The 17,457-nt window shown below is 44.8% G+C and overlaps 1 protein-coding gene across 2 annotated transcripts; it reads right to left on the bottom strand.

Annotated features, from left to right (window-relative positions):
- Positions 1-590: 590 nt before the first annotated feature.
- Positions 591-11,659, bottom strand: LOC146708517 (zinc finger protein Aiolos-like). 2 transcript variants are annotated; one of them, XM_085460453.1, is made up of 8 exons: positions 11,395-11,659; positions 10,526-10,593; positions 10,122-10,220; positions 6,134-6,553; positions 4,312-4,479; positions 3,828-3,944; positions 2,888-2,998; positions 591-1,817 (listed from the first exon to the last, which is right to left on the bottom strand). In XM_085460453.1, the coding sequence occupies exons 2-8, from the start codon at positions 10,575-10,577 to the stop codon at positions 1,183-1,185; spliced, it is 1,602 nt and encodes a 533-aa protein (XP_085316579.1). In that variant the 5' UTR covers positions 10,578-10,593; positions 11,395-11,659; the 3' UTR covers positions 591-1,182. The 2 variants fall into 2 exon arrangements, with proteins under 2 accessions (XP_085316579.1, XP_085316578.1); XM_085460452.1 differs by having other exon boundaries at positions 10,526-10,675.
- Positions 11,660-17,457: the final 5,798 nt, after the last annotated feature.

The raw sequence follows: 17,457 nt of genomic DNA on the forward strand, positions 1-17,457 counted from the left end.
TAAGAAAGGCCTACATTTATTTTCAACACATTCACCACATTAATTGAGCCATTTACTTACATATGTATTTATTTTAACTTTGGCAGCTTCAGCCAGCCATACATTTCATCATTTTCAGAATCTGTCAACACGTACTGCATGGAACAAAGTGATCAGTCTCTTTTTCCCTCCTGATTTAATGGAACCTAGAAGATTTCATCTGCTGCCATACGCATTTTGAGGCCTTTAGCTTGACTTTATACTGAATTTTTATCCACCTTGTTCGATCTCCTTTACCTCTGTCCTCCATACATGTAGTGCAGTTTTGTACTTTCAAGGGTTAAATGTAATGATGGAACCTCTGTCTCACTGTACGGCCTTTTCTGCACAGTGTGAAGGGAACCGGTGCTGTATAAATCAAACAGAAGTGAGAAATGTAATTGAACACTGTGTGTTTTGTGTGACTAAAAGTCTTGTGAAAAACTGTGAAGCAACTTGTGGGGAGCGCTAAATGAGTACAATATCTGGAGTGAGAAGCAGAGTGATGTGTCCTTTGAAGCCGTGAACTACACTCAGAAAACCACAGCTGAGAAAAAAAGAGACATGTGACCTTCGAGATAATAGGATTTTTTTTTTCTGCAGTCTTGAATTGCCAAGTGTTTGTCAGAGAAGCTAAAAGTCTTTCGGCGTGGTGCAGCTTGTGTGTGACGAAGGAAGAGCTGTCTTTTATTACTTACATCTTTACACTGATAAAAAACAAAAGCATTTACACAATAAATGTAATAAGTGCTCATATTTTTGGAACAATTGAATTAACATATGGAACTGAGGATTAGGATATACACAGCGGCTACAGCAGGGACCATTAAGTACAAATATATGCATGAAAAAGGAGGTAGAAGTGCTCCTGCATTAACATTTTACAGGCCATCTTTTCAGATGACTACAGTATGACTAAAAACACCCTGAAACCCGTTACACTCGTATAACGTCTCCCTCTCCAACACACACACCCACACACACACACACACACACACACACACACACACACACACACACACACACACACACACACACACACACACACACACACACACACACACAGGCAGAAAGTGATAGCTACTTCATGAATTCATTTCTGACACTACTTATATGAGTTAATCTGCTGTTTTTCTCATGCAGTGCTGGTGTTGTGCCTGCAGTCTACTTCAACTCTAGGCGGTGCTCGCCACGGGCTATGTGGGAAGAAAACTCGTAACGGTCCCGACTGCGGTGGCCACACACGTTACACTCGAGCGGATCGCGGAAGCCGTGGCACCCCATGTGGATGGTGAACATGACATAGTCCAGGAAGATCACCCTGCAGTGGCCACAGGGGTACACGGCCCCGGGCACGGTCTCCCCGTCAGCTCGCATCACTCGCAAAGCCTCAAGAGGCGACAGGGGGATGGGCTGGGCGTGTGGGTGAGGCATGCCGTTCTGGGAATTCAGCCCCCCAAGCAGGTGGCCTAAGCTGTACATGACAGGCTGGGATATCTGGGTGTTGTCATTGTGGTAAGAGTCCATGCCAAGGGGAGGCTGGGAGGCGTGAGGGATTCCCAGGAGCGGCATGGCCATCTTGTGGCCATTGGTGAGGCCCATGGGAGTGATGTCGCCACGGGCTAACGAGATGGGGTAGGGCCTGTGGGAAGGCGGTTGGTCACCATTGGGGCCTGGGTGGATCGGTTGTTGCTGGTGATGGGCGTCTGGCCCCGGGGAGTCCGACGGAGGATCCTTGACATCAGTTCGGTGGACCAGATCCCTGTTAAAGCTCAGGTCCAGGCACACGCCGTTGTCGCCTAGACGACAAGAAAGAGCTCAGCACGAGGAGACTTTGCAAACCTCATCCAGCAGCACGGGCAGAGAAACAACACAGGAAGCAAGAAGCAGTTAAAACAGATGGAAAAGATTTAGACCCTTGCTGGGTTTCTCACTCCGCCGTGCAGTCCGAGGGCGGGAAAAAGCAAAAACCTGGAAAGCGCCAGGTCGACGGGACTAAAGCAGCTTTAAAGCCTGGCAGCATCCCGAGGCAGCAGTTAGGGACAGGGAGGAAGCATACGACGCAGATGAAGGCCTCTGTAGTGCAGCTGGTGTAATGACAGAGAGACACCTGCTCACGTTTCTCGCCTCGCGCCTTGTTTGCTCTCTGTGGTTACTTCTCTTTTTCCTCCTGTGGTTGTCATATTGAAAGATCTCACTTCATTTGTAAACCTGATGGAGATGTAGGAGGGTTTTTTTTTTTAATTGCCAAAACACTCATGCTTTTTGCGAGCAGCTCGAAGCTCGATTGCGAAACTACAACTCAGTGTTAGTCTTAACCAGAAAGGTGAGAGCAAGCTATTGAAAATCATTGTGCATGTGTGTGTATATATACGCCCATAAAGTTTGGGAAATCACTGTGGCAAGTCAGCCATTTACCGAAACTGATACTTCTGATAATTACCAGCTCAAATTATCTCAGATCGAATCAAAACACAAGCGGTTAGTAATGGAACTCAGAGGTTTCATGTGCATGACACTATTTTATTAACCGTGCAATAATTACCAATACCCACCGATGACACAATTCCTGCAGAGAATTTGGAGCAGTGGGGACCACTCTGTGGTGTGTGCAGGTATGAGGCAGGTGGTCTGCCCTGAAACCCCCTTTGGCGACAGATGAAGGCCAGCATAGACAGACAGACAAACAAGTAGCTCAGACAGACAACTTCAAATTCTGCATTGTGCAGCATAAAAGCGCAGCAAAAGGCAAAATGACAAACGATACGTATAAAAGCTGGAGCCACTAAATATTCCTTAAAGATATAAAAGCACATTTTTAAAGAGAAATCTGAGCGCTTTCATTGGCCTGAGGTGTTTATACCCTTACCTGTAAACTTCTGTGGCATTGAACTCTTCCGCTTGGCTACGTTGCTGGCGAGCCTGTCGAGCAGCAGCGCACGCTCAGTACCCATCTGAGTCCTGGATGTGTGACTGTCCTCTGCTTGGCAGCAGAAGAGCACAGAGAGAGAAAGAGAGAGAGATAAGGAAATGAAGACTCTCTTTTTGATCAGGCAGTGTCATGAGTGCACAGCTGTCCATCAGCCTTTGAAGTCACAGAGTTTTTTTAAAAAAAAGGAAGAAACTCAAAAAACACAGCAGCTGCGCAGAAGCGCAGTTACACCGGGAGGAACGAGATATTAATTTGAGAGCAGACGCTCCTTTGACCTCACTTCCTGGTTGCTTTTTTACTTCACCAGCACAGGAGAGGAGACCACAGGATGAGGATGTACTTCCTCACCACTACGGCACTATCAGGCATAAACTTACGACATTTGGTGACCACAGAAACAGAGCATTGTCTGTGTGTTGCAACCATGCTGTTGTCCTCTGAGTACATAAAGGCTTTTCTGTTTTTTTATTTGGAGGGAAGGGGGAGGTAAGGTGGTGTGCGTTTGTGTTCCTGCTTGTGTCGGGTGGCTGGGCTGAAGCATTTGCCCTACATTATTTAGCTTCCCCTTTGATGGTAGAGAGATGAGAAGTGGTCTTCTGCACGCTGAGCCTGTACGCCACAGCAGCCATAACCCGTTTAGCTGTAAGTGCGGGGTAGTAGCCATAAGCTTGTTATTTTTAATGGGGCTATAAAAACAGGATCTGTTAAGTGTGCACCTGCACGAGCGTGTGCATTTCTGCACGAGCTGCAGAAATGCATGCGTTCTTCATAACTTTAACACCTATATGTGCATGTGTGAACCGAGTGTCCCTCGGAGACATGTTGGAGTCTTCTTACAAGCGTGGTGGTGAGACAGTGTGTGCGCACCGCTGCTCACCTCTCTCGGCGGGACCTTTGCTCTGAATGTACACATGGCACCTCTCTCGGTGCTCCTCCAGCGAGCTGCGCTGCTTGTAGCTGCGACTGCAATGGTTGCACTTGAAGGGCTTCTCTACTGCGAGGCAGAGGTTTCAGTTAAACACTCAAACACATCAACGGCATGAAGCAAGCATTACTTCGTTAAGTACGCGGTTTCGTACAAAACTGATGATGGTGTGCATATTGGAGGCCGTGCAGGAGAAACACGTGAACTGAAAGTGAATGAGTAAGTTTCCAGAGGTGAATGAGTAAGCTAATCATATGTGATGTGTGTAACCATATGAGAATGCATGGCAAGGTGTTACTGGAAAAGCCATGTAGCCTCAGCAGACCTCAGATTCAAAAGGAGTGAGAAACCAACCAGCATGGTACTGTACGCAGGTGCATACAGTATCAGAGCTTATCAGTGTGAGTGCGTGTGTGTGTGTGTGGCTGCCTGGTACCAGAGTGGGTGCGCAGGTGCCCGCTCAGAGCGTCACGTCGCCGGCAGGCGTAGCTGCACATCGGGCATTTGAAAGGCTTCTCCCCGGAGTGCAGTTTGATGTGGCGAAGCAGGTTTCCCTTCTGGGTGAAGGAGGCCCCACACTGAGTGCAGTGGAATGGCCTCTCGCCTGAAAAAACACAGCGTTTGAAACAATCCTGCACATTCTCACACGACACCGGCTTCTTTAATCACACAACTTATTCTGATTTCGACCACCTGCCGCGAGGCTCCTGTAAGCAAAATAAAAAACCCCACTGTGGTATTCTTATGTTCTTGTTGGGTGGAAATTTTGCAATAGCTCAGATATTTGTTGGCTTCCATTTTTTTTGACTTTAGTTGTTTTCTTGTTCCTACGATGAATTGCAAAAAAACACAGAATCATTCACCATCTTTAAAAGGGGAAGAAAGTAACGTCCAAACCTAGAAAAGACTGTTCTCACGGACAACTCAGACCGCACAATTGCCAAGCAGATTGTGCATGACTTCCCATGTCAGAAACAAAGCCTCACGGGTGCCAAACGAAGACTAGCACTGCTCGGCTCTACTCAGTGAAATGCAGCTCTAATGTTTGTATGTTTTACAACAAAAGTCGCGATTAAATGTCACAGAGACACACGAGCCTTTCAAGTAAGCGAGTACTGCATCAGACGGTGGATCATGGTTGTTACAGGGAGTATGGTCGCCTCAGCGTCTTCACTTCTTAACCATCAGATTTCCTCGCGTCTAGCGGATTTTCCTCAATTTCTCTCCTCAGCTCGCCCACTGAGATCTAACAACAACTTGAAATTACAGTTTGTTCCACGCCCCCGCCCAAGGACACGAGGTGATCGAGCTTTTCGAGGCCACAGCAGGCGACCTGTGGAACGCTCTGCTTCACCTCTGAGGTTTTCCGATTCTGTCATCTCTTTTAAAAGTCAGCTAAAGTCACTTGAGCATTTAAGTAACGTGCTTGCCCCAGCTAAGGACATTTGCGCCTTTGAATCCATGTACTGCTCTAGACTCTGTTTTATTGGGGCAGTTGTGTGTGTTCTTAATCTATCTTCTTTTATCTGTGGGTAAAAAGTGCCATATAAATAAGTATAGCTTGCTTTCATGTTTAAGTACCCTATCTACTCCATCATAACCGTAAACCCAACACTATTTTTTTTTGCTAGAATATTCTTCTGACTAAGATTTGAGAGTTTCAGAAGCCTAAAATCACATAATCTCACAGCACAGGATTATAATAATTGTCTGTGATGACTTAAAGCTAAACTCTGCTTTGTTAGTCAGACTGATGGAAGACGGGACAAAAATAATCTTCGTGACTCATTTTGAAGACATTTAAAATGTAGCAACATGAGAATTTCTGACCTTCTTTCACGTTTTTGATATTTTTTGTGCGCCGCCGATAACTCGATATATCAGTTCTATGGATAAGCTGACAGAGTAATCCCATGAGTGGGATGAGTATTATTTTCCATACTATAACTCGGCTCTGAGCACGCTGGTTAGGTCATCACTTCAGAAAATCTGTCATTCATTTCAGGATTTTAGGGCAGAACGATAACTGCAGCTGCAGTCTGATGTGCTGACCTATCTGCTGCTGCGATCAAATCACACAGTTAGTGCATGCGTAGAATATATGAACAACAATAGAGGCTATTTCACAATCTGTCAGTTAGCACACGATTGTGTGTTCCTAATCGCTTTGACAGAGTCAATAAAAGGAGACCTCAGGGCCATCAACAGCGCGGCGATTGCACAACTGCGATCTTTGAGGTCAGCGTCCCTCTGCTTACCCGTGTGGCTGCGCTTGTGCACCAGCAGTACGTTAATGCTGATGCAGGACAAGCCGCAGATGTCACAGCTGAGCTTGCCTGTCGGTTGGATGCGAGGCGGCCCGGCTCCAGGTGCGTAAGCGCCTTCCGCGTTGGCGGCAGACGCCGCTGCGCTGGCGTCGGGGAGGGCCGCGCTGTTGTAACGCGAGTAGTCCACCAGCGACAGGTCCTGCGGCTCACTCAGGCCATCTCCCTCTTCATCCCCTTCCATGTCCCTCTCCTCATCATTCTCTTCCTCTGTCCTCTCCCCATCAAAACCTTCCTCCATCCCGTCCTCACTGCCTCCCTCTGCTTCCTCTTTAGGCACAATCTCTTGGTCTTTTTCAGCCTTGAGAAGCTGCTCGTTATCTTCCATCTCCTCAGCCTCGGACTTTATCACACCTGAGCAAAGTGGAAGGAGGGGACAACCAAAATATGCATTTGGAGAGACATTTCACAGGAATGTGTAGAGCATTTTCCAACAAAGGAGCTAGATAAGCTGTGAGCAGAATGTGGAACACAGTCACGTCTTTACTTCCACATTTGTATTTAAGGTCGATAGCAAGATATTAGTACTAGCACATCTCCAAAGTGTGGGTAGCCTAATTTGGGCCGATGCATAGTGTCACAGAGAGATTCAGAAGATGTGTGCTTGAGATAAGGCAAAGGCATTTCCTCTACACAGCGGCTAGAACCAGGGCAGGAGAGAGAGAGGGTGAGTGAGCCGGCGCCTCAGACAGACAACACTAATTCCTCATCTGCCTTTGAAGAGTCATTTCAGACTGACTGTTCATCACGTTGGTCACAAAGGCTTAAAAGCATCCAAATTTAAGGGTTAAAAGGTGTTAAAGTGCACCTAAAGTCCTCTCGGTGTCCCCTCAGCCAGCCGAGCACCAATTACATCACCTATACAAGCAAGATTTTCCCGCTTTTGGTTTTTTTTTTTCTGGTTTCTCAACCACACGCTCAGCTCAAACTACTTCTCCATGCAGGATTTAGCAATTTCATTTATTAACACCACATCTGCCTACACGCAGAGTCCTAAGGCCCAATGTACAGGACCTCTCACCTAGCCTCTTGCAAGCGTTAACCAGCCCCCCAGCTTATTCAGTTCCATCCAAAAACCACACTGTGGTCTTGGCGGTGACTGATGATGAGCTGAAGAGCAGCGCCTTGTATTGTGGAAAGCGCTCAGAGGTGCTATGGAAACTTTGCACACACAGAGCTCCGAGAGGCCCGATATAGAGTCCAGTGTCTCAAAGCAGTGAACCGCAGGCTGCGCATTAGACGCAGAGCAGGGCTTTAGGAAGTGCACCCAGTGGGGTAGATAGATGGGTGGCAGTCAGAAATAAAGAGGAGAGCTGTCTGTAACACCATGTTCTTTTTTTTTTAAGTGAGAAATTAGAGAGTTAGGGCTGAATGACAAAGTCAAAACAATTCAACATTAAAAATATCGTGTGAAACAGAGTTGTCACAGTTTCTGCCCGCTTGATGACAAGAAGAGAGCTTTTAAAATGCAGCTTTTATCACAGAAGCACGAACGTGCAGTGAGAACTAAAACCAGACCATGTCTACCACACGCTGGAGACAGCCTCTCATACCTACATACAGTGTGTGTTCAGTCAGTTTTAATCAAAGGGTCTCTACATGAAAGATTGAAACTAAATTTAATTCTGTATTATCTGTCATCGGGCTCCTAGTAGAAATTTACAAGAAGAACAAGGTTTGAGTAATGATGCAGAAACAGAAGGAGCTTTTCTGGTCACTCTGCTGTGACCAGAAAAAAGAAAGAGAGAAGAGACTGCAGAGTGTGGACACGACACTGGCTGAGAAAATGGAGACAGAGTCCCTGCTGGTTCTCATCAGTGTTCCTGTGACCAATGTTCACCATGTACAAGGAGTTAAAAAGGTCTGATTTTAGACGTCTCAGACTGAGTTTAATGACACCAAATGCTGGAGATGAGGACAGATTTAGGCTTCTGTGAAATGACTTCATCTACTTCCAGACTCAGAGTGCAAACCTTTGGTTTTTGGTGCAGCCCTCAAGTTTTCCTGTAACACTGTGATGCAGCAGGAACAGGACTCGGACCCAGGGACGTTTCTGTGCAGTTTCATCATATATGTTGTAGACATTATCGCAGACTAATAAGTCCTACCATGTCTAACACGCTGAGGTGTTGGTCTATATAACCGACTTTGCAGTGAATGTTGTTTTGATGTTACAGCTAAATAGACAAAGCAAAGGCTCGATGCCTCTCTTTCACAGGCGTTCTGCTGAATCTGTTTTTACTTCTTGCATCACTGCTTTGTTTGGGGTCTAAACCTGCCCAATAAAAACAGACCCAGTAGTCTCGTAAGAACAGGTCTGATGAGCCAGGCCAAGCTTTGGGTCAGCTATAACAGGAAGGGTCTCTGGAGGGCTCCTGTCATACTGGGCTGTCTGAACCAGCCACACCACAGGCAGATTGAGCTTTTGCTCGAAGGTTTCATCATCTCTTTCTCTCCTTTTCTGCATTCTGACTGCATTTTAGGAAGAATCCAGGATGGATGTTTCCATTTCATCCAATTACTTCTCTGGTTGGTGTCATATTAACTGCTGCCCAATAGGAACAGAAAGACTTCGGACACTCATCAACACTCATTTATTGACCGGAGCTCTGGGAGAACACGCAAACTCCACATAGCTACAGCCTCACAAGTCTGAACCCACTGTTCTTGTGAGGTGATGGTGCTAACCACTGAGGCATCATGCACCCATATACCATTGGTGTCAAGAAATGTCACCTCACTAACTGGTGAAAAACAACGTTTCCGAACATAAACCACCATCCACTGATCAGATACAGTATGAATGCATATTTGCAGGCCCCGCTCTCTTACTTTCTATATTGGCACGCGGTCAATGAAACTTTAATCAGCTAGATGACCTATCAAATCAATCAAGCACCTCTTCGTCACGTGCAACCTTGATGTAGTTCATGTCAAACCCTGGAAAATGAGAGACATGCAAATACCAGACACAGCTTGTTGCCGAGCTCTTCTCACAATGATTTGGTCCACAGAAAGCCCTCAGCTAGTACACAACAATATTTATTTGGCTTTATAGTATTCAGATAAGCATTTATGCATAAATTTGACAGCTACCGGCACGAACACTAGCTAATTAAACCCAGAAACCTCTGATGTAAAAGCAAAATAACAAATCTGCTTTTTTTGTGCAAGTTTTTGCAGAGACGAGCGTCACAACTGAAAGGTCGCGTGGGAAGTTTCATTTAAAACACAGTTAAAGATCTTTGCTGTTTCACCTGTTACACACATTCCAGTCACCTGCCACGAAACTGGCTGCGCATAAAAATGAAACTCGTCTTCACGTTTCCATCATTTTACGAGCGGGTTTGATAAAACATTTTGCGCTTGCAGCTGCGCTCCTCTTGTGAGCTCAGCGAAGCAGCAGTTCCCTGTCTTTCACTCCAAATGCCTGCTGGTTTGCTGATTCAAACGACAAAATTAAGCTGCAAATTATGCCGTTTGTTGCTTTCGGCGATAGCTAGCCTGTTAGCTCGCAGGTGCAGTGGAGGTGCATGGCCACAGCTACAAATAGGTGGATAAAAAATGATCAGGAACATAAAATAAGATACGGCCTGATTAAGATTTGCAAAGGGCCGGATTTGGCTCGATTTGGCCAAATGCTCTGGTTACAGGTGACCTTTCACATTTTAATCCCCCTCCTCTACTTTTTCTGCCACTCTAAATGGTTTCCTGTATTTCCTGTCCTCAACCAGTATAATCTATTTCATTGTATGAAAGTATTGTAGCACCATTCCTCAATTTTTTTCCTGAAACAGGCAAAAAAACCCAACAAAAGACGTGTAAAGAACAGCTGTAGCACCAATGCCACACACACACACATATATACATATATATATTTGTGTGTGTTTGAGAGTGTGAGTGTGTGTGTGGGTACACATACGTGGATCTGCGACACCTTCAGCGGACTGAATTCCATTTTCACTAAATGAGCTGTCCTCCTTCTCTTCTTCCTCCTCCTGCGACTTCACATCTGCAACATCTGAGAAAGTAACATGTTGAGTGGATGTGTTAAAACTGAGCGACGCTTTTCTTCTTAATTAAAAAAGTGTTTTCCGTAGCAACAAATGAACATTAAAACTCCAGATTAACAGTAAATATGCAGGAAGTCTTGCTCATGACCCTGACACTATGACCTGCTTTCAGCTGCAGCGTGCACAAATCCCTCCACGTACGTGGTGGAGTTTTTAGGCACGACTTCAGCCAGGATGGTGGCCGCTGTGGAGGAATGCGTGCATCCTCATCATCGAAAGTTTCACATTAAAGACAAGGAATGCCTATACTCACCCATCCCGTCTGCCTCTGAGGATGTGAATTCAGGATGCTTTTCTGTGCTCATGATGAAGGAAAACGTTCTGTGAGGGGGGGGGGGGATTTACAGTATTCGGTTAATGAGAGTCTAACCAGATTCTCCCCTTTGGCGCTTTAAAACCAGGTCTGCCAATAAAGATAGAGAAAAGGCGGGTTTGTTTCTTACATTCATTGTGTCACATTTTATCTGACCGTTTGTGAGACAATTTTAACTTTTTCAGATGCTCTCGATGCTAATAAAAGAGCCCCCCCAACCTCCCCTTTACTATTTCTACAAGGCCTGTGAAGAAATAGAAGCAAGACTTGCATCTCTTTGTTCCTGTTGGTTGGACAGTGTAAAAAAAAGAAGAGTGGGTAAAAAAGCCCACGGTTGATTGCTCGACCCTGTCTCTACATTTAGCCTTATGAGAAAGAGATGATGTTCACTGCTCATGTATTTCCTGCTGGGTTTGTACACAGGAGCAGGCGTAAAAGAGCACACACAGACACTCCAGCACAGTTTCAAAATTATTTAAGAAAAATCCAGACGTGCACTTTTTAAAGAAGCCCCCTGTCAGTTTCCACCGAGTTAACAAAGTATTTCATTATATTTTATATTGTTTCAACTATTTATTCGCATCAGCTCTAATAAATAATAAAACACCACACCGTTGATAGGGTTTTCATGATTAACTGAAGCTCTTGCGTTAAAATACATCAATAGGAAACTTTCTCACATGGTCAAAATGAAATTGAGAAGCACATGTCTACATTGCTGCTGTTAATTCCAGGAGACGTCTTTGGTTTTGTTTTTTGCTGGAAGTTAACAGTAAGTCTGAGGAGTAATGATGAGAATAAGATCTTACCTGCTTCTTGCTCAGCACCACAGAGGAGAAGTGCACTCACAGGAGGAGATTCCACACTCCGCCGCTGGACTTTCTCTGAATATGGAATATAAGCAACGTCACAGCCGTGAATTCCTTAAAGGAACAGGAACGCATTTTCAGCAAGGTGGAGCAACAAAGACCAGAGCGTGTGAATCCAGCAGAGCAGCACCGACGGCGAGACTCAGAACAAGTCTGATGATGTTTAAATCTTCAAACATTCCTTCTCTGAACCTAAACACGCACAGCCAACAACATTTATGAGCGAAACAAAGAACCGATTCGGGGTTTGATGTTACTTCAGGGCGTCCACATGGCTCCAGACTTGGCTTTTAAGGAGATCTAACTCCATCTTGTGGCCAGATGTGAAAGCTACTTCAAAGTCCAACTCGTCTGAAGCTGAAACTTCATTTACTTTTCTTTCTTTTAAGAATTCCCCTCATTTCAGGTGAATAAACAGCTGATATCTGCCCTTTATGGTCCGTACCTGCAGAAGTCAGACACTGGCTGTGGAAAATCTTACATCATGGCTCTGCATCTGTATGCTGCAGCTGCTGAGTGTCCCTCTCTTTATTCCCATCTCTGACGCAGAGTTGGAAGAGAATTAGGAAAAAAGCTTTTAAATACTTGTATCCCAATATTGTCTACAGATGAGCTTTAACAGTCGGGCTTGTTATTATAGGAGAGTTTAAGCAGTCTTAAAAGTGCATATGCAGTATCACTGAAATCAGTACCTATTTTATGATACAGCATATGATCTGAGCACAGCATTCACTTGTTTACAGTGAGTGAAGTTATATTTGTGTGATTTTTATGCCTATAGTTGCTAAATCATCTACCATCCCCCTCACGGGAAAAACAAGCGACTCTAATGCGTGTAAATAAAGGCAAATAAAAGCTCATGCTCTCTCCTGCTGATAAAAACAAGTTAAAAAATCCCTGAACACATGCGCAGCAGATCTCCAGGTGCATGTTTAGTTTGAATGCACTTGTTGCTTGAATGAGCAGCAGTTCTCTAAAACCGCCGTTCGAGTCATACTTAGGTTTTTCTTTAAAGGGGACGAGTGACGCAAACGGAGACAAAAACATGGGGGACAAAAGCGCGTGCGTGTGTGTTTATGTGTAAGAGAGGCGGAGGGGATACTGACGTATTTTCAGTGTTACGTCAACATTTTCACCGGATCCAGCTTTGACCACAACCTGTGGAGTTACCACAGGTAACAAAGGTCTTGTGGTACAGGAGCATGAAGTGACCCTCAGATATTTGTATCAGATTTAGTTTTTGGTTTCACCTTTAAAATTTACAAAATTTCAAGTGTGAGGTGAAATTTTAAGGGGGGAACAAATAATTCAGCTGAAACACTTTAAAAACTGCCAAAAACTATTTAATATAATCAAAACTTTTAAGTCTTGTGACATTTGAATGTTTTATGTTCATCCCTAAGGCGGGTCTGTTACAAAAGATTATCCACTATCTAACTCCACAGACGCCTAATTAGTAACACGCAGTAATGAAGGAGGTTGGAGCGACCATATGAGCAAAGCTGGTTTTCAGTGACGGGAGGACGTACCAGCATGTAGTGCCTTTAAAGATCCGAACGTAGTCTGAAAACTGAGGCAGAAAGAGGGTCACTGATGAAAATGTTTGTCTTTCACTGCTTCTAAAATTGCTGATGTATGCTCCTCACTTTATTTATATACTTCTTATTTATTTATTTTTTTCATCATTGTTTTTATTGCAGATTTTCCTTTAACACGACAGTGTCTCGACAGTAGACACAGAACAACAAAACAGTACAAACACAAAACGTACACAACAGCTCTTAAATAAGGCATAATACAAGATACAAAATACAAAATATAACATACAAGAGGTGGTGAGTCAGTCTTACAGCGCCCGGGTGGTGATCACGTGTGTAGTAGTCCTTTGAATAAGATAGCGGAAAGGTCCGGTCCAATATAGTCCAAAAAGGGGTGCCACATCCCATAGAACTGACCCACACTGTGGTGTATAACGTGTGTGAGGTATTCCAGAGGAATCAGTTCAAAAACTATTTTGCGCCAGCCACAGACAGTGGGAGTCCTATCGTTGATCCATTGTAAGAGGATATTTTTCCTGGCTGCAAATGTTAGAGTGTTATACAATCTTTTGTTGGCCGCCGCTTTTAGGCGGTCACTTGGAAGACCTAGAATCAGGGACAAAGGGTCCATCTCTATATCAACGTGGAAGATTTTCCCCAGTTCACCTGTAATGTCATCCCAGTATTCTTGAAGCTTATAACAGGACCAAAAACAGTGAGTTAAAGTCCCTACATCAGTTTTGCACTTAAGACACACAGGGGAAAGAGAGCGGCTGAAGAGGTGTCTGCGGTGAGGGGATACGTGTAATCTGTGTAAAATCTTAAATTGGATTGCTCTTGTCCGAGTACAAATTGAAATCCTTTTTGCAAGAGACCAAACGGTATCCCACTTATCTTCATCTATGGTTACCGACAGTTCCCTCTCCCACACACCTCTAATCCCCTGCGCATCAGTGGTAGTCAAAGCATTAAGCACATGGTAAAATGAACTCAGAGACACCGTCAGCTGTTGCCCAAACAAAACCCTCTCAACATCAGATACTTCAGGGTGCTCAGCAAGGGTTGTATTGTGAGTGATATAGTGTCGTATTTGCAAAAAACGAAAGAAATCCTGTCTAGGCAAGCCGTAACTGTTGGTAAGCTGTTCAAACGACATGAGTTCACCACCCGAGAAAAGGTCACCAAGAGACTTAATATTCTTATCAGACCATCGTTGAAAGCCGGGGTCCAAAGAACCTGGAGGGAAAGCAGGGTTATTCATTATAGGGGTAAAGGTTGATGTTATTCTCGATCTTCCCTCAAGACGGCGGACAATTCGCCACGCTTTTAGGGTGTTGATTGTTACAGGATTTGTACAAAGGGCCTTAATTCCGTTAAAATCATTACAAAATAATAGATCGCTCAGTTTGCATTGTGACAGAGCTGTCTCAATATCCGACCAGATTGAGGTTTTACCCCTAACCCAGTCGCTCACAAATCTTAAATGGGCAGAAAGCTGATACAATCTAATATTAGGTAGATCCAAGCCGCCCCTGGAGCTTGGCAGATGCAACACTGCCATCTTGAGTCTGGGTCTGCGCTTGTTCCAGATGAAAGAGGTGAGCCAACCATTTATGTCCTTCAGTACTCTCTTAGAGAACAAGACGGGGATCATTTGGATAGGATACAATAGCCTGGGCAGCACATTCATTTTGATCAGGGCAATGCGTCCTAGCCAGGAGACAGGAAGTGACGCCCACCGCTCTAGGTCCTGTTTGAGTTTGCCAAATAAGGGTGTGAAGTTGGCTTTGTACAATTGGTCAAGAGACGGGGTAATAAAGATCCCCAAATACACAAATCCATTAGGAGACCATTTAAAAGGAAAGGAAGGAACAGTAGCCGGCATTGTGAAAAGAGTACCGAGAGGCATGGCCTCTGACTTAGCCAAATTGATTCTATAGCCAGAGAAATGGCTAAACCTGTCAATCACCTCAATGAGACTGGGTACGGATGTTACAGGGTTAGTCAAAAGAATCAAGATGTCGTCCGCGTATAAGGTTATTTTATGACACAGCTGTCCAATCTCTAAACTACGTATTGTGGGCGTCGCCCTTATGACCTCAGCAAGAGGCTCTATGGCCAGAGCGAATAGAAGGGGCGATAAGGGGCAGCCCTGCATAACTCCCCTATGAGTGTTGAAGTAATCAGACCTAAGTCCATTAGTCAGGACTGCTGCCTGTGGATTATTGTAGATAACTTTGACCCATTTTATAAAATTCTCCCCTAAGCTGAATTTGCCCAGAGTATACAACAAATAAGACCACTCAATTCTGTCAAATGCTTTCTCCGCATCGAGAGAAAGCACCAGGCCGTCAATAGATTTTTGCTTGAAAGCTACAATAGCGTTCAGTAAGCGTCTAACATTGGTGGCTGAGTTTCGACCCTTTATAAAGCCTGTCTGGTCCTCCCTTATCAGCACAGGTAAAAAATTTTCTAAGCGGGTGGCCAGAATTTTAGAAAGCAGTTTCCTATCTACATTCAAGAGGGCTATAGGTCTATAGGATCCGCACAAATCAGGACACTTCCCTTTCTTTAGAATTAGGGAAATGTTGGCTTCCTTCAGTGTCTGCGGGAATTCACCCGTAATGAAGGAGTGGTTGGAGTGGTTGAACATATCAAGAAGCGGTTCCACAATAATATCCCGAAACTGTTTATAAAATTCACAACAGAAGCCATCAGGCCCTGGCGACTTTCCACTTCGCAGTGATTTAATAGCCTTAAACACTTCGGTCTTAGTTATAGGGCTGTTAAGGGCAGTCTTCTGTTCCTCTGACAAATTTGGTAAGTCGAATTGGGTGAAGAAATTATGCATCGGCTGCACCCCCTCCGGGACTTGTTGAGAAGAGTACAAGGCTTCGTAGAACTTCTTAACACAGTCATTTATCAGTTTGTTTTCATATATCTTGTGGCCACCTTCATCAGATATCGCTGCAATGGTATTCGATTCTGCGCGCTTCTTAACATAGTACGCCAGACATTTACCGGCCTTATCTCCATGCTCGTAGAACCTCTGTCTGGTGTATTTAAGTTTCTTCTCTGCATCTCTGGTAAGAAGGCAATTCAGCGCTGACCTGAGTGCGGTTATTTCTTGCCATAATGGTGGTGATGGGGAGGCAATATATGTTTTCTCCTTATCCATCAATTCGCTCTCTAAAGATTTTTGTTCCTCCATCCGTTGTCGCTTCTTTGTCGCAGAATACGAAATAATTAGGCCCCTCGCATAAGCTTTGCATGTTTCCCACAAAACAGAGGCAGTAGTAGCTGAGGGGGTGTTGATATCCAAAAACGCTTTAAATTCTGCAGAGAAGTGAGAGGTAAATTCCTCATCCTTAAGAATAATGGTATTAAGCCTCCAGTGGCGGGACCTATGAAGCGCAGCTTTAAGATCGAGATCCATGATTACCCTAGCGTGATCTGAGATGATTATACTTGTTATGTCGCACGATACTACTGAACCTAAGTCAGTTTTCGGGAGAAAAAAGTAATCAATTCTAGTTTGGGACCTATGCGGAGCCGAAAAAAATGTGTATTGCTTATCGGAGGGGTGAGTATATCTCCAAGCATCCACAAGTCCAAACTCGTCGCATAGAGCATGAAGCGCTTTGGCCTGAGGAGAAGGAGTTGCAATGCTGTGTGGAAATCTGTCCATAAGCGGATTTAACATTAAGTTGAAATCACCACCAATAATAACGGTAGAGTTAGGAAGAAATGGGGCTAATTCCAGAAACATTTTGGTAAGAAAGGTAGTTGGGTGGGCAGGTGGAAAATAAACATTCAGTAATAAGATATTTTGGCCTTGCAAAATCCCTTTGACTATCACGTAGCGGCCCTTCAGATCCTTAACGCAATCAGTTACTACAAAAGGTACATTTTTCCTAATCAACACTGCCACTCCTCTACTTCTTGTAGTGAAGGATGAAAAAAACACTTGTCCTCGGTGCTAGAGAGCGGTGAGCGCGGTCTAGTTTGATCTTCCCATTTTTAGTTGTGAGCTCGAGATAGGAGGGGAGCCATGACTCCATGAAGGCGACAACATCATTTCCCTCCGTGCCCTCGGGAAGCCCAACCAGGCGAAGGTTACATCTGCGGCTGCGGTTCTCTAAATCGTCCATGTGGTCTGCCATGTCAGTTACTTGTTTTTCGAGTCGAGCCACTTTCGCCTGCAATACACCTGCCGTGTCTTCCACGCCTGAAATCCGTATCTCGGCGTCTCCCACCCGTGTCGCCAGAGCCTGGATCCGAGACGTCTGTTCACGGATTGCGGCCAGCACAGTATCAACTTTAACATCCAATAAAGTTGTAATGCTGTCAGTTATCTTACTCAGAGCCGCAAGGATATTCGGGTCGATATCACTCCCAGTTTCCTCAGCGTCAGCGGAGATTTCTGTGTCGCTGGCGTTAGCTTCTTCAGGCTCAGCCGCCATAG

Source organism: Copadichromis virginalis, linkage group LG6, assembly GCF_057382275.1.
Source record: "Copadichromis virginalis isolate Kocher_CV1m ecotype Utaka linkage group LG6, C_Virginalis_male_GT1.1, whole genome shotgun sequence".
Lineage (NCBI taxonomy): Eukaryota > Metazoa > Chordata > Actinopteri > Cichliformes > Cichlidae > Copadichromis > Copadichromis virginalis.